This window comes from Leopardus geoffroyi, chromosome B1 (assembly GCF_018350155.1).
Source record: "Leopardus geoffroyi isolate Oge1 chromosome B1, O.geoffroyi_Oge1_pat1.0, whole genome shotgun sequence".
NCBI classification, from domain to species: Eukaryota; Metazoa; Chordata; class Mammalia; order Carnivora; family Felidae; genus Leopardus; species Leopardus geoffroyi.
In genome coordinates this window covers 205,097,447-205,120,208 of record NC_059327.1, presented here as the reverse complement: position 1 = coordinate 205,120,208, position 22,762 = coordinate 205,097,447, and the positions used below count along the sequence as shown (strand labels likewise).

Below are 22,762 nucleotides of genomic sequence, written 5' to 3'. Positions count from 1 at the left end.
TCTACATCTGGAAGTTTCCATCTAGGTGCTGCTTTAGCTTCATCGTGTAAGTCGTGTGTGCTCTGCCTCATCTTTATCTCCCAAGTATTTTCTCATTTTTCTTGTGATTTAAGAGTTGGTTTAATTTCCACATACTTGTTAATTTCCCAATGTTTTTCTGCTACTTAATTTCTGATTTCATTCCACGTAGCCAAAGAACACATCACGTATGGTTTCAGTCCCTTAAGACTTATTTTGTGTATGCGCTATCCTGGAGAATGTTCCACATGCACTTGAGAAACTATTCTGTTGTTGGGTGTCGTGTAGACACATGTCAGGTTGAGTTGGTTCGTAGTGTTGCTTACCTCCTCTCTCTCCTTGTTGGCCTTCAGCCCAGTTGTTCTACCCACTATTGAAAGTGGGGGATTGCGGTCTCCAACCATTCCTGTCCAGTCGTTCCTCCTTTCATTTCTGTTGGTTTTGCTTCATGTGTTTTGGGGCTCTGTTGTTAAGTGCATATATGCTTATACTATTATTTCTTCCTGATACACTGACCCTTCTGTAACACAGCCTTCTCTGTCTCTAACAGGTTTTGTCTCTAAGTCTCTTTTCGTGTGATATCAGTACGCCTTCTGGTTGTTGTTTGCGTGGTACATCTTTATCTGATTCTAACGTGCTCCTTATAGGTGGCATGTAGCTAATTGTGGCTTTTCATTTGTTCTGCCAATCTCTGCACTTATAGTGCAGTTTACTCCATTTACCTTTAATGTAATTACGGTAAGAAAGATTTACATCTGTCACCTTTCAGCTTTTCTACACATCTTTTTGTCTCTCTTTTCCCCATTGTCCTTTTCTTGTGTGTTGGATGGACGTTCACTTAATCCCCCTGTGCCTTTCACTGGGTGTTTGTTTTTGTTTTGGGGGCAATTTTTTAGTGGTTGCTCTGGAACCTTCAGAGTGAACGACTGAATATGGTCTAGTTTGGATTCATACCAACTTAATTTCAGGAGCATTTGCTCTAACATAAGTCTGTTCCCTCCCAGCTTCTTTGTGCCATTTTTTTGTCGTACAAATTACGTGTTAATAGATTGTGAGCCCATCAACATAGTTTTGTGATTATCGCTTTATGCAGCTCTTTTGACTCAGATGGGAAAAGAAAACGTTTACAATCAAAAATACATTTATTCTGTCTGCTCTTTGGCTGCGTGGTTGCCTTTACCAGCACTCTGTGTTTCTTCTTGTGGATTTGACTAGTGTCTCTCACTTTAGCCTGAAGGGCTCCCTGCAGTTATTTCCTGTAGGAGAAGTCTGCTGGCAGTGAATTCTCCCCATTTTTGTTTATCTGGAATGTTTTCTTCTTCGCTTCTGAAGAATGGCTTTGCCGGATTTTGAAATCTTGGTAATAGTCTTTCTCTTCTAACACTTTGTCATCTCACTGCCTTCTGACACCCATGGTTTCTCACAAGAAGCCAGTGTTCACCTTCTAGAAGATGCCATGTACACAACAGGTTGGGGCTTGCCCCTGTTGCTTCCAAGGTACTCCTTGTCGTTGACTTTTGACAGTTTGATTGTGTGTCTTTGCTTGTGTCGTCTTTGAGATTTGTTGAGCTTCTTGGATTTGGAGGTGGTTTTTCATCAAATTTGGGAGGTGTGGGGCCATTTTTTCTTCTCCTGCCTCTTTCTCTCTCGCCTGTCATTGGACTCCCATTATGCGTATGTCAGCTGGTCCCTGAGGCCCTGTTCATTTTTCTTCATTCTTTTTTCTGCTCCTCAGAATGAACCTATTGATCTGTTTTCAAGATCACAGATTCTTTTTCCAACAAAAATCTAATGTTTAGTTGCTCTAATGAATTTTTCATTTCACCTATACTTTCTGAGCCCAGAATTTCTATTTGTTTTTTTTCTATAACGTCTTTCTTTTTACCAATATTCTCTATTTGGTGAAACGCCATTCTCATTTTCATTCTTTATACGTGTCTTCCTTTAATTCTTTGAACATATTTATAATAACCGATTTACAACATTTGTCTAATAAGTTCCACATCTGGGCTTATTCAGGGACAGTTTCCATTGAGTGCTTCTGTCCCTGTGTATGGGCCACACTTTCCCGATGCCTTATGTGTCATAATTTTTCTGTTGAAAATTAGACATTTTAGATAATACAACATGACAACTCTGGAAATCAGATCCTCCCCCCTCCCCCCAAATTTGTTGTCGCTGTTTGTTTAATGTCCTTTCTGGACTAATTATGTAAATCTGTATTCTTTGTTATGCTTGGTCACTGGAGTCTCTGGTTAGCTTAGTGATCAGCTAATGATTGAACAGAGACTTCCTTAAATGCTTGGACCCAAGAAGCCTTGTGGTTTTGTAGACAAGCTGTGTGTGCATGTGGGGCTCACTTTGCTCAGCCAGTCAGTTCTCACCGAGAACTCACACTTCCTGCTTGCACAGGGCCTCGAGTTCAGCCGGAGGTGAGAGCTAGGTACTCCTCAGGTCTTCTGAGGTTTTTGGCCAGCCTCTCGTTTGCCCAAGCGCATGTTGCCTCTGTGGGCGGCCGCATCATTAAACAGCGCCGCTGATTGTTTGCAACAAACCCACACTTGGCCACTTGAGTCAGGCCAGAAAAAAACCAGCCTGGCGAATGGATTTTTTCCAGGCAGCAGCCAGACAGGTCAAATGGTGCCAGTTCTCTGAGGGGAGGGCTTCGGGGGGCTCCACACCTCGTCTTCACCTCCCAGTGACTGCCGGACTGATTTCCACAGCCGCTGTGGCTGTGAGGCTGCTGGGTTTAAAGGTCACACTGCAAAGCAGGAGAGGGACTGGGAATCGCCAACCTCCCACCATGACTCAGCCTCCCGGTCCAGGTCTCTGGTTAATTTCCAGAGTCTTGACAATGTTAGTTGTGGCCATTTTCCCTCGGGTTCTGTGGCATTTTGAGCAGTCCCGACTTTGGGCAGGAAGGCCCTTCCTAGCCCTTGACCGTTCCCAGAGGTCCAGCACACGGCTTGCACACACGCATCCACGACAGCCAGTCTCTCTGGGTCCCCGGGATCGCAAGCGCGGAGCCCCAGTGGTTGTGCAGCTGCTACTGTGCTAGTTGCCGTGGGACCGCTCCATTCGCTTTCCCAGTGGCAGCAGCCTGCGAGGACGCGGACTCCCGGAGCCCTGGGCACTCAGCGGTGGCAGCACCGGGTGCTTGCCCCATGGAGCAGTGGCACCTTGGAGTTCTGGTTGAGGTGCCTCTTAGGGGGGTGAGCTACTGGGCATTTCTCCTGTGGCAAAGTCCTGGGCATTTCTCCTTTTCTGGGAGCCAGATGTCCATATCCTTTGCTCGTTTTCCTGTTGACTTAGTAACTTGTGTGAGTTGTAGGAGCTCTTTATTGGTTAAGACAAGTAGCTCAGGGGCGCCTGGGTGGCTCAGTCAGTTAAGCGTCCGACTTTGGCTCAGGTCATGATCTCACGGTCTGTGAGTTCGAGCCCCGCGTCGGGCTCTGTGCTGACAGCTCGGGGCCTGGAGCCTGCTTTGGATTCTGTGCCTCCCTCTCTCTGTGACCCTCCCCCGTTCATGCTCTGTCTCTCTCTGTCTCAGAAATAAACATTAAAAAAAATTAAAAAAAAAAAAAAAAAAGACGTAGCTCAGTGTGATGAGCCTCGAGTATTTGCCGTCTGCCGATTCTGCGATCGCCGTTCGGCCAGGTGGATTTTGTGTGCCTTGCATCTTCCCAACCTCTCCTGCCTCTTGTGTTTTGTGTCCCTTCCCCACTCAAGGATTACACTAAAAAATGTTCCCACATTTCCCGGTACTTTTTTGGGCTTCATTTTCACGTTTCGCTCACTGATCTATCATTGGTTTTGATACAAAATACGAGCCCGGAGACCCAGTTTTCATTCCCGATAGGTGGCTGCTCGTGTCATCCATTTCTAACAAGCTGTCTCTTCTGCAGACGTGGAACACCGCCTTTCTCTTAGGTCGACACCCAGGGAGGACAGAACTCTCTTCTGTCCCGTCAGCCCGCCCGTTTATGTAGTACACCTGTTTTGGTTACTGTGGCTTTGTCCTGCGTGTTTTTTGTATTTTTTTTTAAATTTTTTTTTCAACGTTTATTTATTTTTTGGGGGGGACAGAGAGAGACAGAGCATGAACGGGGGAGGGGCAGAGAGAGAGGGAGACACAGAATCGGAAACAGGCTCCAGGCTCTGAGCCATCAGCCCAGAGCCCGACGCGGGGCTCGAACCCACGGACCGCGAGATCGTGACCTGGCTGAAGTCGGACGCTTAACCGACTGCGCCACCCAGGCGCCCCTGTCCTGCGTTTTTACGTCAGAGATGTCTTTCTGTCCGCTCTGAGGCCGTTAGAAAACGAGGGGTGCGCTGAGGGAGGAGGAGGGATTTTGTGAGACTTAACTCAGGCCTGAGTGCCTCTGTGTCTCATCTGGTGCTGCCTCTGCCGGAGTTTCCTGAAGGACAGGCCTGCGCGTGTGTTTCTAGCCGGTGGGAGAGCAGGCCCGCTGGCCTGGTGCAGCGCGGACGCCCGTGGCCGGCTTGGAGCCGGGCTGTGGTGACAGGCCCCGCGAAGGGGCTCCCAGCCCAGAGGGGCGAGGGCGGGGCCGTGGCACCTGCATACCTCAGCCCAGGAACGGGGTCCCGAAGGGCACTGCTGCCCCCGCCCGGGCCGGCCCGCAGAACAGCAGAGGGATGGCAGGAGGGACGACCGGCAGGGCCCAGGGAGCATCATTGCAGGGTCGCGGCCTCAGGACTGGGGTTGGTCGGAGCTGACAGAAATGGCCAGTCCCAGAACCGGCTGCGCAGAATGGGAAACCCCCGAGTGGCCCTGGCTTGTATGTGTGCCTCTCAGGTGAGCGCCCCAAGCTGGTGAGAAGCCACCCACGGTGCCATTGGAGCCTCGTCTCTTCCCAGCACCAGTGCGTAGGACCTCCTTTCCCCAGGCTACCTCTTGGCCCAAGTTGGCTGCTGGGGCTCCAGCCATCACAGGGTCCGGAGAAGGAAGGAGGCACGGTGGGGTGTGCCTCCATTTTCTGTGAAGGGCCTTTCCGGGAACCCCTCTTGGGAAGGGAAGACACACACTGCTTGCATGGCCTTGGCCAGACTTGATCACATGGCAGCACCTAGCTGCCCAGAAAGCAAGAAATGGGGATAAGCCTCCAGCTACCATTGGCCCGTGTCCGGGCAAGGGGGAGAATGTGCCCTCAGTAGGGCTGCTCTGAAGGGGCCATCAACAGGTGTGGGTGGGACATGCCATCCTGTGGTTGTTACCTGCCTGTAGGGGGTGGGGCCCTGGAATGGACCCGTGTCCCTCCACGTGACAGTGCCTACGTCCCTGAGAGTGACCTGCTTGGCCCTCCCCTCCCTCCCCCCTCCCCCAGCTGGTGCCCCTGGTGCCCAGGCTGTCTGTCAGCCTTGCCCTCCCTATGTAAACGTCATTCCCTCCCGGAAGGAAGCCCGCCCCCCCCCCCCCCCCGCCATCCCTCGAATAGCCTAGGGAGGCCCCTCTGAGCTGAGTGACACTTCACAGAGTCCTATGAACCTCAAGTGACCCAGGGCAGAGACCTGGGGACTCCACATTGGGCCCTCAGGGTGCCACTTTGGGACGGGGGATGTGACAGATGAGGCTGGATGATTGGGAGCGGGGGCGTGTGGTCACACGTGACTAACCGGGGGCAAGGGAGGAGGAGCGGGAGGGGCACAGCGACTGGTCGGGTGACAGCGCTCGACACGCCGGGGAGGCCTGTGAGGCTGAAGAGATGGCCCCTCTGCTGCGGGGCTGCGGTGTGGGGAGGGGACCACGTGGACGAGGGCACCGCGGCCCCACGGCCGGGGCCGGCAGGGTGGGGAGTGAGGTGGGTCAGGGTGCACCGGCCACCAGGGTTCGCTGGAAGACGGTGGGGGGGGGGGGGGGCGGGGCGGGCACGGTCCCAGAGCGGGGACGGAGCTGCGCTCAGGGTCGCCTCTGTGGGACTGCAGGTGGGGCGCGAGGGGTGCGTGGGGCCCGGGGTCCAGCGGAAGAACTGGCAGGCAGTGGGGCCAGGGCCGCGCGGGGCTGAAGGGGAGACGTGGGCGGAGACACCGAAGTGGACAGCGAGTGGAGACAGCTCTTTGGGTAACTCTGGCTTTGGGGGGGCAGCTGGACGCAATACAGGGTCGGCTCGAAGGAGGGTGCGGACCCTAGAGCATGTTTGGACACCGCCTAGCAGAAAGAGTGGGTGAGGAGGGAGGGCGCAGGGGTCAGTCCGAGGTGGGCGGGGAGGGCACATGGCGGGATGGGTGGGTGGCCCGAGCCGGCAGTGGGGGCGAGGGGGCGGTGGGGGGGTCACGGACAGAGGGAAGTGAGCACACTGGGGTGTGCCCGCTGGAGGGTGAGCCCTTGGCCCCGAGTGCCCAGCTGCCGGCGGGGGGGTGGGGGGGACGGAACAAAGCTGGGCAAAGGAGCTGGGCAGGCAGGCAAGGAATCGGGCAACGCTGGAGGGTGCTATGCGGGGGTGGCCGGTCGGCTAGCGGCCCCCATATCCATCCACTCTCCCCTTTTCACTAGGAGTTGCCACCGGCTCTAAAAAACTACATTTCCCAGCCTCCCGTGGCAAGGAGCGGTCATGTGACCAAGCTCTGACCAATGAGTTGTGAGCAGCTGTGTTACATAGGCTTCTGGGAAAGCGCCTTAAAAGGAAAAGGGCTGTGCCCCTCTGCTCCTTTCCTTCCTGTTTGCTGCCTGGAATGGGGATGTGATGGCTGGAGCGTCACCCTCCATGTGGATCTCTGAGGATGAGGACCCAGCCCAGGGAAGCTGTAGCAGATAGTGGGATGGAATAGAGTTTCCAAGGGCTCTTTGTAGGTGTCATGGCTGCCTGGGGCTGCCAGCGGCCAGATTTTCCTCACACAAAAGAAAATAATCTTTCAACTTGTGTTCTTTGGATTTTCTCTTTCATGCAGCCAAAGCCAATCCCACTAGCAGGGGACCACAGAGCGCCAGCTGTGGGCTGGGCACGGAGGGAGACGAGGAGGGCTGGGTGGTGTGGGGAGTGGCCTCATGGGGAGGGAGCTCTGCGTCTGCCTGGGCTCGGCAGTTCCTGGGCGGGAGCCTGGGGGTCAGTGTGGTGAGCAGAGCCTCCCCAGCAAGGCCCTCAGGGAGGCCTGTATTCGTCTGGGCTCATACTTGCAGGGCCTGTGCCTTGCTGGACAGGAGACTCCTTCCAGGTGATGGAAAGTACGTGGGTGTGTTCTGGGATTACAGATGGACGCGGCTGCAGCCGGGACTGGTCCTCGGAGCTCGAGGAGGGGCCATCCCTCGGTGCGCTCGGATCCCAGGACTGAGACAGCCCTTCCTGGCACTAACAGCGAAATCAGCCCCCCGCGGGGCAGGGGCAGTGCTGAGGAATCCGGAAAACCACCACTCCCCTCTGCCTCTAGCTCAGTCTGGGTGCGCTGGAGACGGGTACCTGGGGGTCTGCCTCGTCCTCTCCCTCTCAGGGCGGTGGAGCAGCAGACTCCACTGGGCTCAGCAGGTGGGCTTAGGGGAAGCAGGGGCTCCCTGGAGCACAGACCCCACACCCTCTAGGTTGATCGGCTTGCCTCCTCTGGCCTGTCCTCCCGGCTCGGGAGAAGCGGAGGCTGTGGCTTCCTGCTTTGGCAGCCCCTGAGCCCACTTGGGCTAAGTTCACCGCAATGCTGTGATTTGATTTTAGGCCAAGAGCCTTCGGGAACTTTCTGGAGCTCTGCCTACACCCTGGGTGCCCAGGCCTCAGTGGTGAGACCAGGGGTGTCCCACCTCCTCTCCCCTCTCCCATTAGATTCAGCAGATTTGAGCCCCACTCCTGGGGCATGCTGAGCTCGCCAGTGGGAGAGCCCCCCTCTTGGGGCTGACGGAGTCAGTCAGCAGGGTTACCTAGCAGAAAATCTCCTGGTGCCTGCGCTGTGCAGGTGGGGAGCAGGGGCGGGGGGGGGGGGGGTGGGGGGATGGCAGGTGGGGTGGAGCCTGGGGCGTGGTGGGCAGGGTGGTCCCAGCTGCCCCTCAGCCGCCCTTTACCCACTAGTGATGTGAAGCCAGTGGGGGGGGGCGCTCTCCTCACTCCTACCCAGGCAGGTGGGGGATCGCTGCCGCCCACCCCCACAGCGCCTTCTCGCTCGCAGCTCCAGCCTCAGCCCCCAGCCCTACCCAAAGTGGACGGTGGCGGGCTGCCTGGCGCAGGGAAAAGTTGCCAGAGCTCAGCCGACTCCTCGCTCGCGCAGGGGGGTGCTCGCCTAGACACGCGGCCGCCTCGCCCTGGCTCCCTCTGCGGCGCGGGGCTGGGCGCGGACCAGCTCCACGGGCCCCACGGCGCCCCGGGTCCTGCCGCCCCTGCGAGCTCTTTCGCAGTCCAGGCGGGCCGGCGGCCTGCGGCCCCGTAGCCTCTGCTCTCGCGTCGGGCAGCCACCCGCCCCGGGGCCGCCGCCTCTAGCCTCCCCGCGTCTCCGGGGCTCCAGGAACCCGCCAGTCGTTGGAGGAGAGGGGGCCGCGCCGGGCTGGAGCGCTGGACTCGTGCGGGCCGGGCTTGCGGTCCAGCTCGGCGACCTCGGGCAAGTGTCTGGAGCCCGGCGCGCCCCAGCTTTCCTCCGCTGGGAAGCGACGGGAGCTCGTCCCTGCGGGGCCGGGGGAGGATGCGCCCAACCCGCGGCGCCCGCCCCGCCGGGCTTCCCGCACCCCTAAGGGCCCCCCAAGGCTCCACGGAGGTGGAAGGGGGGCGTCCCCGAAGCTAGAGGATCCGGGGTGGGGGAAGGGGAGACGCGGGGACGCGGGACTCTTGGACAGTAGCCTCAGTGGGCCAGCACCAAGCGCGCGCGTGTGGCGGCACCCAGACGCCATCCGACCGCAGAGCTTGGCCACGGGACACCACGCCCGCGGGGAAACCGAGGCCTGAACCCAGCGCCTGGTGCAACAGCCCCCGAGGCGCCTCGGTCGCGCCGAGTACGCACCGTCGGGACCGGACCGGACCGCGCGGGAGCCTGAGGGACGCGGGTTCGGCCTCCTGCGGTTTATTGATTGAGTCAAGTTCAGCAAAGTGCTTCCGAGGGGGCCGAGCCCGGCCCCGACGCGAACAGTCGTTTATAAATTTAAAACTCTCCTGTAGCAACGGGCTATGTACAGAGTCCACGACCGAGGCCTTGCACGAGCGCGGCGGCGGGCGCCTCCGGGTCCCCGTCCGCCGCCGCGCTCACAGGTGCGGCGCGTAGAAGGCGGGCGCGCCGTAGGTCTGCGAGCCCAGCACGAAGGGCGACAGCACCGCCGGGCTCGACAGGAAGGGCAGCTGCGCGGCGCACACCAGGCCGCCGGGGCCGTGCGCCGGGTACCCGGCCGGGCCGTGCATGGCGAGCGGCGCGCCCATGGGCGGCGACGGGCTGAGCGGGCTGAGGCCGCCAGGCAGCCCCGCGCCCGGCCCCGCGCCCGGCCCCGCGGCCCCGCCGCCGCCGGTCGGCGCGCTCGTGTCGGCGCCGGGGTTCTGCTTCTTCCACTTGGTGCGGCGGTTCTGGAACCAGATCTTCACCTGCGTCTCGGTGAGGCTCAGCGACAGCGCCAGGTTGAGGCGCTCGCACACCGACAGGTAGCGCGTCGCCTTGAATTTGTTCTCCAGCGCCACGAGCTGCTCGTAGGTGAAGGCGGTGCGCGCGCGCCGCGGCTTCCCGGACTTGGAGTCCGAGCCCGTGCGCTTCCGCTTGGGCTTGGCCGCGGCCGCGGCCGCGCCCTGCGGGGTCGTCCCCGCGCCCCCCGCCGCCGCCGCCGCCGCGACCCCCGGCGGGCCCGGGGCTCCGGGCGAGGTCCCGCGGGGGCCGGGGGCTGCAGCCTCGTCCACCGCGCCGGGGGGCGCCTCGGCCTCGGCCGCGCCCGGGCAGCCCGACCCGCGGGCCGCGAGGCCGCCGCCGCCGCCTCCCCGCGCCTCCTCCGCGCCGCGCGCAGTCCCGGCCTCGGGCGCCCCGTCGTCGTCGTCCTCGTCGTCGTCGGGCGCCTCGTCCCCGCTGTCCGCGCTCGGGCTGCGGCCGCCGCCGCCGCTGCTGTAGCCGCTGGCCTCGGCCTCGTCCGCCTTGTAGGGGTCGCCGGCGTCTGCGGGCGGGCGGGGAGCACAGCACAGTCAGGACGCGGAGCCCTCCCTCCCGCTCCCGCCCCGGGGAGGGTCCCCTTCTCTCCGCTCCCCCCCGCCTCCTCTTCCCCTGGGCGCTTTCGTTCTCCCCCCTCTCCCCTCCCGCGCGCCCGGGGCGCCTCGCTATCCCTTCCTCGCTTGCTTCTCTCGAAGCTTCCCCTGCGCCGAGCCTCCCGGGCCGGGCCGGGCCGGGCTGGGCCGGTTCCGCGCGCGGGGTTTACAGCGGAGTGAAGGCTCCGATCGATCCGCGGGGCAGATACAAACTTAATTAAACTCATTTTGTGTAATGTACAAACTAGTTAACGGCCATTTAATTTATTTCGGCGTAGATTACCCTCCAATTACGGAGAGGCGAGGGCCAGCCAATTACCCGGCATTTTAGAGCCTGCGGGCCAGAGGCGGCGGTGGGGTTGGGGCCGCCTGCAAGGAGGGGCGGGGGGGGGGTGCTCCTGGGGACCAGAACCGGCAGCCCTGGCCCCGATTCCACCTCAAGCCTCCCGGGCCTGGAACTTGGCAGCTGTCCTCCCCGCCGCCGAAACCCGGGTGGGTCTGGGTCCCGACCAGGAGGTCCGGTCCTGGGCAGTGGGGGTCCGGAGCCGGAGCTAAGTCGGGGGCGTGTCCCCGCTAGGCCCAGTCTGCGCAGCAGCAGGGCTCCTCCCAGCAGAGGCCCCTGAGGTGGCTGCATTTTGAGTCCGGGAAATTTGCAAGAAAGGGTCTGTCCTGGGCAGGCCCTGGGAGGGCATCCGCGCAGACTCCACCCCCACAGGTGGTGGTACCACCGACCGACCGTGAGAAAAGCCAGGCAGGTGCCCCACACGGTGCAGCCCAGTCGGCACCGAGGCCCCTGCTGTCGAGTCAGGTTGACATGGAGAACCCGGGGAACAAACGTCAAATTCGGTACCAGCAGACTCCTCCAGGGCAACTGCAGAGGTTAGGTGGAAGTCGGCAGGGCAGGTGGCCTGGCCCCCCAGCCACACCCCTTGGCGGGAGCAGGGGCTATCCCCTAGGGTACCCCGAGAGCACCTGGCCATACAGCCCTGCCTTGTCCGGGGGAGATCTGAGGAGGGAGAGGGTCCGGCCTGGCTCCCTCCCTGAAGCTGCCAGAGGCAGGGCCTTCCGCTGGGATGGGCTCCCGATGCGGGTGCAGGCTCGGGGTGGAGACTCCCAGAACCCAGGCTAGGCCCAAAGCCCAGAGGGTTTCCCTCCGGCCGGCCTGGGCTTGCTCCCCCTCCATCTAGACCCCACCTGGAACCGGCAAAGCCAAGTACCTGAGGCCCCCATGCCCCAAGGCTGCGGCCCCAGCCCCGGCTGCCCTGCGCTCGCTCCCGTCCCTGCTCGGCGAGGGGCTGGGAAGTTGGAGGGAGAAAGGGCCGGAGGAGGGGGAACCAAAAGCAATCAGGAGCCGGTCGAATGCAATTCTCGATCAATAGCGGCCCCTAATAAGTGTAATAGGTTTTAATCGAGTAATTATCCGAATTTTGACCCTATAATTTAGATGTTCGGGGGGAGTTTGCAAGGTGCTTGAAAGAGATATGCATGCTGCCGTAATGGGATATCGACCGGGCCGGGGGCGCGGGCCGCCCCATTACCGGCCGCTTTCCGCCGCTAAGCACATTTCCCCTTAACTGTAATCGAAGGGATTTAATTGTTTTTCCAGAGATAACCAGCGTTTTGTCACAATTAGTCTGATTTGTCCCAAAAAAAAAAAAAAAAAAAAAAAAGGAGGAGGAAGAGGAAAGGGGGAGGAAGGGAGGCCTCGGGCGGCCGTGGTGGGGGCGGGGAGGTCACGGGCCCGCAGCCTCGCAGGCGCCCTCCTCCTCCTCCGGCACCAACTACCTTCCGAGGCCGGCCCCGCGGCCCCGCGGCCCCGCAGCCCCGGGACCCGCTGGCGGAGCCATCCCGGGAGGCGCGGGGCGGCGCGGGCCCCGGAGTCCGGGTCGGACGGAGCCCCGCGCGCTGCGAACTTCGCACACCGCCCCGGCCCCCGGCCGGCCAGGCGCGCCGAGGGGCCCAGGAGCGTGAACGCGTAGATGCGATGCGGCCCGTCCCCCCGCCCCCCGCACCCGGAGCGGGCCGCGTCCTACTCACGCGGCGGCTCAGCTCCGGTGGCGGCCCCAGCTCCTCCGGCGGCGGCGAGGGCGCGGCGCTCCAGGTCCTCTGAGCGCGGCGGGCGCCCCGGGGCGGAGGGGGCCGGGGCGCACGGGGCCGGGGCGCACGGGGCGCACGCGGCGGGGCCCAGAAGCACACAGCGGCGTCTCCTGCTGTTGAACTTGTTGGGGTCCAGAATGTCCAGCACCGAGAAGGACGTGGGGCGCGGCGGCGGGCCAGGCCGGGCCGCCCCAGCCCCTTCGGGCGCCGCGGGCACCGTGTCGCTGGCGGCGAGCGGCGGGGGTCCCGCGCGGGCGAAGGCGGGCAGCTCGGCGCGCCCGTCCATGGCGTCCCGGGCGGTGGCGGCGGCGGCGGCGGTGGCGGCGGGCGGTGCGGGCCCCGGGCCGGGCCCGGGCGGCGGCGGCGGCAGCGCCGGGCCGTCCCCGGGAGCCGCCGGGCCGCTCGCGCTCATGCCGGCCTCCCGCCGCTCCGGCCGCTCGGGCCCCGCCGGCTACTGGGCTCCCATCCCCGGCGGCCCCGGGCGCCGCCGCACGGCCCGGCGCAGGCGGCCTCGGCTCGGCTGCCTCTCGGCCGCTGCCGCCCGGCGCTGCCTCCGCCGCCGCCTCAGGCGCCCGCCGCGCCCGGCCCGCGCATTTATGGCGACCCCGCCGGCGGCGCCCACGCGCCCACACGCCGCACACACGTGCGCCCGCAGGCGGCCGCGGGGCGCCGCCGCCCTCGTTAGCGCGCGCGCCTAATTGGCTGCGAACGGCCCCGGGCGGAGGAGGCGGGCCCCGCGCGGGACACACGGACGGAGCCCCGGGCCCGACCGACAGACGCGCAGCCCGGAGCCCGAGTGCGGGCCGCGAGCGGCTGTCGCGGTCAGCGGCGCGTCGCCGCGCCTCCGCTCGTCCAGAAACGGTGCGCCTGCCTCCTGGGCGAAGGGGGAGGAGCCGCCCTGGCTTTTAAATAATTGCGGGATCGGTCGGCGGAGGGGCCGCGGAGGCCCCGGGGCGCGCGGGCGGGCGAGCGCGAAGACTCGGCCGGGACATCCCGGCGCGGGACGCGGCGGGCAGGCGGCCTCTCGTCCGGCTCCGGGGCGCGCAGTCCCGGCGCAACCGCGGTCCCCGAGGCCCCGGCGTCCCTCCGCGGCTGGGGCAGGGGGTGGGGTCGTGGCGGGGGGTGGGGGGTGTCCCCGGAGGCAGACTCTCGGCGTCTTCCGCGCGTCTCCGGCCCCCTCCCTCTCCTTCGCTGGGCCTCGGTCCCGCCTCTCCCGGTCGCTCGTCTCGGGGTCGCCTCTCGAGTCTCTGGGTCTCCCTGGCTCAAGGTCTCTGTCCCTCCGGCCCCTCCCGCTCCCGCCCCCTTCGCGTCGTCAAACTAGGGCCCGGGCCTCGTGTCCCCGCGAGGGGCGGGGCCGGCGGCCCCTGGGTCGCTCATTAGAAGTGGGATCGAAAATGAGGGAGGCCGGACGGCTCTCCCGCCCCCGCCCCCCCCCAATGGGGACGGAAGCATCGTACAAACGGCAGGCGGCCTCCATAAGAATCGATACCCTTCAAGTAAGGGGGCATCGTGCGGCAAACTCCTCCACCCCCCGCGCCCGGAGAACCCAGAAGCCCCGCGGGCCGGGGCTGTGTTTGCGCGTATTCACCCACAGCTGCCACGTGTGCACCACCGGGCCCTGCGGCCCTCGGAAGGACCGGCCAGCGTCGGCGTCCGAGGGTAAGACCGCTGCTGCCCCTCGGCGGCGCCCTCCCCCCTCCCCCCTCCCCCCTCCTCCCGCCGCAGAGCCCGCGAGCTCCTCGGCCGGGCCGTCGCGTCGCCGGTGGGACCCAGGTGGGAGCGGGCGGTGGGAGCGCGCGTGCGAGGGTCTGCGGGGTGTGAGGCTGTGTGTGACGGGCGTGAGTGTGCGCGCGGGCGTGTGCACGAGCGGTGTGCGCGCCACCTCACACTGCGGTCCCCGGAGCCCGCTCCGCGCACAAGGACGGGTCCTTTGCAATTACCGCGGGCAATGATCCTTTGGAAGCAGAAATTAAAAGTTGGGAGAAATAATGGGGGACCAATCGGCTGTAATTTGGGCCCAGCTCGGACATGCTGAGCCTCAGGGAGGCTGGGACTGGGGGGAGGCAAGGGCTCCCCCCTCCCCTCCCTCCCCTCCCCTCCCCCGCGTGCTGGTCCATCCCGAGATTCTAATCAGACCCACAACACTGTGTCCTTCCTTGCCAGGACTTGATTATTCTTTATCTTTAAATTATAAATCACCTCTGGGGGAAGGAGGGTGGATAATCTCTCATCACAGGGAGGTAATTATTTCCTTCCCACCCCCACCTTCCTGGTGGGACTCTTAGGCCCTCTCTACCCCTCCCCCGGCTAAGTTTGAATATAGATGTGCACACCCCATTCACACACACACACACACACACACACACACACACACTCATTCAGCAGCAGGCACCACATACAGTCGCAGATTCATTCATGAGCACCTGGGCACACCATCTCAGGCGCATGACCCACTAATGCACTCACGTCCCTGCAGCCAGCCTCACCAGTGCCCACCAGCTCTGCACTGGTCTCGGTCCCCCTCTTTAACGCTTTCTGTGAGGAGGGCACGCAGGGCCTCTGCCTGGCCAGTCCCTGAGCTGTCACTGCTCCCGCCACGCCCCCCCCCCCACCCCCGGCACAGCATGAGGTGCCCTAGGGGCGGGTCCCAACTACAGACCTCTGACCTGGCTCTACCCCTCAGGTGCGTGCTCACACTCCATGCCACACAGCACCTGTCCCCTAGCTACTGCAGGTCACCAGGGAGGCACAAACATGGCTGTCACAACCCCCACACCCTGCCGGGTGGGCAGGGTGTGGACGTGGGTCTGCTCTCACCCCCATTATACACACTGGACACCTGCAGGTGAGGAAGAGAGATGGGAGGCGTCTCGCTACAACGTTCATTCAACACAAACACACGTAAGATGACGTTTTATGTCATGGAGATGCAGTACAATGTATGGTGAGTATCACTAAAGCATAGTAGAGGGAACACAGTATATTAAATATGATATGTAATAGGCATAATCAAATAACATATTGTAATATACAACCAAGCACATCCACACACTCAGCACAGCAGGAAGTGCTCCCTGCCCAGAGGCGAGGGCTGGCTCGGGGCTGAGTGTTACTGGGACAAAAGTGCTGTGAGTGTCCTGGAGTCTGGAGGTGCCAAGACTCCCTCCTTGGTCCTCCTCTCCCTCTCTCTTCCGTGCTCTCAACAGTCTAATGGGAGCTGCAGTGGTCTGAGTAATGAACTGCAAAGTCTGGCCCAGGGGAGCAGGGGGAGGGCAATGGGGTGTGAGGGGAGGCCTCCAGAGCTCCGTAGGCAACCTCGGGTCACGTTCCCATGCGAAGGGGGCTGCTGTGTGAGGACAAGGCTCAGGGAGATCCTAGCATCCTCTCTTGCCCTCCCCCTCCCCCATCTCTTAAGAAATAACCCCGTTCACGGGGATGCACAGCACCCACCCACCCTACTCTCTCAGATACCCGGAACAACCCTCCCCTCCCCCCAACTTCAACTCGGAGCGTCTAGGGCTAGCTATAAAGACGTCCTTTTGCTCCTAATCACAATTGATTGTCAATTAGACCCTCATTTGTGCAATCTTTGCCCATCTGCCATATCGGGTTATCTCCAAGCCACCAGCTTCCCTTGCAGGGCCCCAGGTGGGCACTGACAGGTGAAATCAGTGCCTGAGATAGGGATGCCTCTGCCTACCCGGTGGGCAGGAGACACCCCTTCATCGCTAAGCCTCCACTCACCGCACATCAGTCAGGACCAGATGGGGTCATTGGCAGGCTGGGGTGGGGGGTGTGCACCAAGACAGTGACCGACACGGAACAAGTGTAGAAATCTGGGGGAGGGACTGGGGCTGCAAGGTTTTAGAAGTGGCCCAGGGAACAGTAGTGGGTGGGGACTGAGGTTATGCAGAAGAGGAAGGGGAGGTGTTGGAGGGAGAGGTACGGGGAGGGCTGAGCTTCCAGCCGTACCCTCTCCCCAACACCAGAGTTTTGGGGAGTGTGGGGTGCACAAGAGCAGGTGGGACACCCCACCACTAACATATGTGCCTATGGACCCCCTACTCAGTGTCTCCACCTGTCATTTGTAGGGGGTTGGATTCTATGTGATTTTCATACCTTCCCCTTGGGAGTCGAGTAACAACACAATCACAGCCTTCGTGTACATGGGGGTGGGGGGTCCTCCCTTCTCTTGCTGGAGAAGCTTTATCGGGCAGGATGGAGGGGCAGCAACGTTCAGGGGTCTACAGGGGCACATAGATGGATAACCCCCGCTTTGTACAACGTTTCATGCAAAGCATACCCCCACCCCAGACTGCCCAGGGTCCTCCCAACATCGCTGTGAAATATGCAGGGAAGGCATTATCACCTCCATCTACACATTAGTGTTCTGACTCCTCGAGTCCATGCCGAGTCCCGCTGATGAGCTGGTGTCTCTGAATAGGCCAACCTCCTGTGCGCCTGTGGGGAGGATGCAGGAGGCAGAGGAGGAGGATGAGAACAAGAGGCTTTTAAGCTCCCTCCTCGTGGAGAGGCGAGGGGTAAGAGGATTCTGCACCCCCTCTGCTCCTCGGGGAACAATTTTGCTCACCCCGAGTTTGAAAAACGAGAGGGGAACTTTCTAGTTATTGATTTCTTTATTCATCTTCTTTAAGATATACCTCTCCTGGGGTCTCCTGACTTCTCGAGCAAGGGTACGCCACACTCAACAGCAGAGAAGAGATGGAAACACGGGCGTTTGCCTGCGCCCTACGGACCGCGCAGCCGCGGCACCGAGGGCGTCTTCAGACCCACAGACAGAGCCAAAGCACGCCAGCACCACGGACAGCGCACCCGGCGCCACCGGCCCCCCCCCCACCCCGCGCGCTCGAGCGTTCAGCACCGCGGACAGCGCAAACTGCCACCCAGGGCTAAGCTCTCCTCGGTTGTCCACCTGCTGTAACATCTGTGCCCCGAGCTTGGCTCGCTTCCCTGGACTCTAGGATATCCCACTGGAGGACGAGGGCGGCAGGCTGTGTGTGTGGTGTGGCGTCCGGGCACAGTGCGTGCTACCCCCCAGCCCATTCGCATTGGCCAAGCCAGGGCCAACCAAAGGGTAGGGATTTTTACAAGGTTTTCACTGTCCAGGTTTGAATGCTTCTATTTCTAACCTGCATGAGTTCAAAGATGAAAAGCACGTAGCACTGGTCCTGGATCATGGCAAGGAGTCAGTCAAACGCAAAGGTGAGGTTTAAACCCTTTAAAACAAAGACAAAATCCTGAATCATCAAAACTGAAAGTGGCTCTCGGGCTGTGCAGTCAAGGGTGCTGTGTGTGTGTGGGGGGGAGGGGCGGGGGGGCAGGGCACCCAACTCCCACATCAGCACTGAGGAGGTGGTGGCCAGCTTCCTCCCTTGGCCACGGAGGACATCCTAGCTCCGAAGAGTTTTCCGACCAGAAGGTAGGGCAGCAGTGGGGATTACCACCTCACATGGGCAAACTGAGGATGAAGACAATTGATCACATGCTCCAATGTCACCCATCCCGTACGTGGTGGAACTTTGATGTGGATGCGAGTCCTACTGATGCAAAGTGACATAATCAGCTACCAGATGCCAAAGGGAAGGTAGTCCACGTGGGGTGCCCCGAGGGGTCCTTGCCACTGCAGGCTCTCTCTAGAATGGCCCTTTTTGCCCTTGGTCTTTCCAGCTGCTTTGCTTGCCTGCCACTGGTCCACCTCACAAGGGCGACAAGGATGTCCAGGTTCAGTCCTGCCCAGAACAGCCACCTTGTGTCCCTGACCTACAGAGTTCTGTTAGTACCCAGGGCTCCAAGCGCAGGCATTCTTGCCATCAGTAATCACCACAGCAGTTTGGACTTTCTATAGATTTTTTACCTGGGGGAGTGCCCTAAGCCTCCCTGTTTGAGGTGGGCGGTCAGAAGACCCCTTGTGAGTAGGGGGTCTGGGGATGCCTTGGGCGTGTGGTGTCAGAGTCTCCCGCTGATGAATGCCCTCACCCCTCACTGCCCTTGCCACAGCCCAGCCCTCCGGTCTGTTGTCCATCATCCTAAAGCACAAATCAAATCACATGCCTCTTCCAGAAACACCTGAAGGCTGCCAGGGTCTAGGGCCGGCCTCTGGGCTCTGCAGCCCGGCATTAAGGACTTCCTCCCTGGACCCCGTAGGCTGTCCTGCACAGTCCCTAAACCTGTGCCCTGTGCCCAGAGCTCCTGAGCCCAGTGGTCAACCTGGCATGTGCCTACATCTGCAGTTCCCTCTTTGAGCAGTGCCCTTGGCCACTTGGCCACATGCATCATTCCCACTTACCTTAGTGGCAGCACCACCTGGGAGCTGTCTGATTTCCCTGTGTGGAGGCAGACACCTTCCTGAGTGTCCTTCCAAAACCCGAGCTCCACTCTGTCATGTTTTAACACATCACGGGGTCTTTATCTGTTCACATGTGGCTCTGGCCCCAGACTGTGGGCTCCCGGACGCTGTGTGTGTCTCACTCAGCTCTGTGTCCCCCGTCAAAGTAAAGGCGGAATGCAGAATGCAAAAAGTGACGAGGAAAATCGGAAGGCACGGCGCTGAGGGGTGGGGCAAGCACTTCAGCCCACACACTCCACTTTCGCCCCCACCGTGGTCTGACTTCCCGGTCTATCTCTGGCCCCTGTGAGTAGGGAGATGGCCCTGGCTGGGGAGTCAGGGCCCTGGCCGCCTTGGCTCTGTCCTCCACCGACAGACGGGTCTGGTGCTGATTAACTTTCTCCTTGGTGTAGTGGATGAAGGTGGTGTCCCCCGCCAGACCCGTGACCAGATCCCCACTCAGATCCCTGCTTAGATCTTTTTCCAGATCTTGTCCAGATCTCTGCCCAGATTCCCACCTGGATCCCTGCCCCTGCTGCTAGGAGTGTAAGGAGTTCCAGCTCAGACCCATGAGCTACTCAGAACTGTCCTTGGCTGATAAGAGACTCATCCCTAGAGACACCTGGGGGGACACTGTCCCTCCTTCAAGGCTAGACAGCTGTCGGGATTTACACTCCAGGGCTCCCTGCAGATCAGGCCAAGATAAGACTTCTCCAGAAGGCATCCTTGCTGTGTTCTGTCCCTGCCTTTCCTACGCTACCTCCTGGATTTCTCCTGCCTCAGTAAATCCCAGGTGCCCGAATCCATGCTTCCCGGGCTCTGCTTGGGTCTCGCCAGGGGTGACAGGTTGGGATGGCATGGAGACCGACATGGGAAGTCCCTGCCCAGGGAAGGAATTGTTACCCCTGCTGTGCTGTGTGTCTCAGTGCACAGCTGACTTCTGGACCCAAGATGCGTCTGTGCACGTGGGCACATCACAGTAACGCTTCTTGGCCCTCCCCCCTGCCCCCAGCCCCATCCAATGGGAAAAACTCTAATTAAATCGGAAATATCACAGACTGGATAATCTTTACAAGTTCATTTTTTTTTTTTTTATATTTTGAGAGAAAGACAGAGAGAGAGAGAGAGAGAGAGAGAGAGAATCCCAAGCAGGATCTGCACTGTCAGCACAGAGCCTGACATGGGGCTCGAAATCACAAACCGTGAGATCATGACCTGAGCCAAAATCCAGAGTCAGACACTTAAGCGACTGAGCCACCCAGGTGCCCCTGGATAGTTTCACCAGTTTTTCTTTCCCTTCATCCTCTTACTCGGTCATGGCCTTTCAATGGGGAAAGTATACCTCCCACCCACTGAAATTATACTTTGGCCACATGACCCGCAGTGGGCAGAAGGGACCAGGAGTCTGCTCTGAGCTCTGGCTTTAAGAGCATCTGTGTTTCTGCCCCTTGCAGCGTCCACTGTCCTCTGTGAAGAGATCATGCTCTGGACACTGTTGTTCCCTCAGCTGGGACCAGGAATCAAGGTCTGGAGCCCACCCAAACCCCACCTGATGAGCCCAGTGCGGGGGGGGGGGGGCACCCAATGGCAGCTGATCATGGTCCACAGGCAGGAAATGGGGATAACGGCTGTGGGCCACTGAGAGCTTTGGGGCTGTTTGTTACACGGCAGTGTTGTAGCAGAAACCGGACTGATACAAGTGGGGCCCTTAACCCACCCATGGCATCCTAGAGTGGAGAAGATGTGGCCTGAGAAGTACCCGCCCACTTGTCTGCTCAGTTCCCATCTCGCCTGGCTTACCTGCCTGTTTCTGTGACCAGACCTCCATATGTCCACCAGCTGACCTATCCACTGCTCGCCCGTCCCACGAGCACTGGGCGACATCTCTCCAGTCACCCAGACCCAGGTACCAGTGTTTTTCCCCCCTCCCCACATCCTATGGGGGGCTCATTCCTTCACTCACCGTGCATGGGGCTACTCTCCATGCCACACCTCTGACAGGGTGAGTCCGGTGGTGGGCATGGGGGCGGAAATGGGCAAGGTAGGCAGGCCTGCCATCAAGGAGGGTAGGCAGTTATCCAGTTACCGTGGAGAGCGGGCTGCCACCGGCGGTCCTTCAATTTCCACCCGATAGGCCTTGACAGGGGGCGGGAGGTCGTGAGGGTGGGTGGGAAGGTCAGGCACTTCCCTGGTCAGGAAGAGCAGACGGTGTCCTGGGAGCCGGGTCGCCCAGGGAGGAAGAAGGGAGAGGGCACCGGGAACTGGGGTGCGAGGAGACGGCCAGGCAAGGTAAACAGGAAGTGTTCAATAAATGCATGCAGTGAAACTTCCCGCCCAGCACGTATATGCCACGGTCACCCCCGCAGGACGCACTCGGGTCGGGAGGGCATGTGGTGGGGGCAGTCACGCCGCGTAATGGGCTTAATTGAGGTTAATGCCTCTTGCACGGCTCCCTGATTATTAAATTATTATCACATGCGTGAATCCTAATTAGAAGTTTGAGTAACACTCCAAGGGAAGCCTCCGAGGAACCGAGCTCCGCTGCCCCTGCGCCCTCCCCGCTCCGGGGGGAGCTCCCCCCCTCCAGCGGGCAGGGGGAGTGGGGGAGGGGCGAGTAGGTTCAGGGTGGGGTGAGCACGCCCCGAGGCGGGGGTGTTGAGCGCGCTCCCGGTGCCGGTGAGCCGCTGAACTGCGTGGGACCCGGATGGGGAGGACTGGGGGGAGACTCAGGCACGCCCCAACTGCTCCCCCCACCGAACCCCGCCCCTTGGGGGTCTTTTGCGTGTGAGAGGGTCCCTGCGGCCTGCCTGCTGGCAGTTGCCCTCCTTCCCCAAGCGAAGTTGGTGATGGGTTTGCAGCGGGGGGGGGGGGGGGGGGGGGGGGGGGGGGTGGGGGGGGTGGGGGGGGGCGGCGATGGGCGGGAGGGGCTCGCGGTTCCACTTTCCCTCTTCTCCGGAGCCCCCCCCCCCGCCGATGCCTTTTGGCAGTGCGGCACCCCAGGCCCCGTCTCCAAGGTCACTCCACGGGGTCCTGGCTCCTCGTGGGCACCCCCGCGCATTCCGAGCCCCCGGACCTAACCCGGCCCCCGGGAGGCCCTCAGGGCACGCGCCGGTTGACGGTGTGTGCGCTCCACACGCACGTGCCCGTGTGTTCATGCGCACGTGTGGCCCTGCATGAGTCTGCTCCGTGGGGGTGTGGGGGGTGTCCACGTGGCTCCGCGTGCGTGTGCCCGCTCGTGTGTGGGTCTGTGCACCGCGTGTGCCCGGCGAGGGGCTGACTCTGTGGCCTGAGCGCCCTGTGCGTCTCGGGGGTCGCCGGGGCGCAGCCCGGGGTGGGGGTGGGGGGTGGGGGCCACGCTGCCGGCAGAGTCAGGGCTTTGGGATCCGGGCCGAGCTGCAGCGCGCGTGGATCTTCTCCGCAGCCTCCCCGGCGCTGGCGGGTCTCCGGGAAGGAGGGGTGGGGGTGGGGGGCTGCGGTGCGAGTGCAGGGTCCCCAGGGAGAGAGACAAATCAGTCGTTCCTCCCCTCCCCTTGAGAGCGGACTCGCCCCCTCCCCCCGCCTTTCCCCCTCCACTTCTCTATTTATTTTCCTCTCTGTTGCTGAAACATATTGAAGGGGAGAAAAAGGAACATTAAGATCCACTGTGAGCCGTGCGGCGGTTTAAACGATTTCAAATGAGCCCCGGCTTGGGTGAGGCCCTGACAATTCCCCGTCAGGATGGCAGATGACGGCTAAAATTACCCGGAATCAATATTCTCACCGGGTGTCCCGGGCTGATAAGCGCGGCCAAGACAATGTTGACTATTAAAGTCGACAGCTTGAGATATTACACTATTAGTTATGCTATTTTTAATAATCTATAATATTTGGGCTATAATTAATTAATTATACGGGTCAGATAATATCTAGGGCTGGAATGAGGTCTGAAGGACCTATTACCGCGGTAATGAGAAAAGAGAAATCTAATCTGGGGACAGGTGCTAGGAGGGCCGGGCGGGCCTGGGACGCGTGCCTGTCCTGCTGGCCTTGCCCCCCGCCAGCCGGCTCCCTCAGAACCAGGGGTCCCCGGGGTCACACGCAGTGGGGCTGTTGGAGGATGGGGTCTCTGACCCCAGGGCCCAGCAGCTGAGGGGTGTTTGCACGTCCTGCTGGAGGCGGGCACCCT

General features: G+C 61.1%; 1 protein-coding gene across 1 annotated transcript; it reads right to left on the bottom strand.

Moving 5' to 3' along the window:
- Positions 1-9,182: 9,182 nt before the first annotated feature.
- NKX1-1 (NK1 homeobox 1) lies at positions 9,183-12,663 on the bottom strand. Its single transcript, XM_045474838.1, has 2 exons — positions 12,192-12,663; positions 9,183-10,066 (listed from the first exon to the last, which is right to left on the bottom strand). The coding sequence occupies exons 1-2, from the start codon at positions 12,661-12,663 to the stop codon at positions 9,183-9,185; spliced, it is 1,356 nt and encodes a 451-aa protein (XP_045330794.1).
- Positions 12,664-22,762: the final 10,099 nt, after the last annotated feature.

Excerpts from the sequence above, each read along its gene's own strand:
- NKX1-1 (XM_045474838.1), bottom strand. The coding sequence starts at position 12,663 with ATGAGCGCGAGCGGCCCGGCGGCTCCCGGGGACGGCCCGGCGCTGCCG. Across the intron at positions 10,067-12,191 it reads CACCGGAGCTGAGCCGCCGC|ACGCCGGCGACCCCTACAAG; the intron begins GTGAGTAGGACG and ends GCCCGCCCGCAG.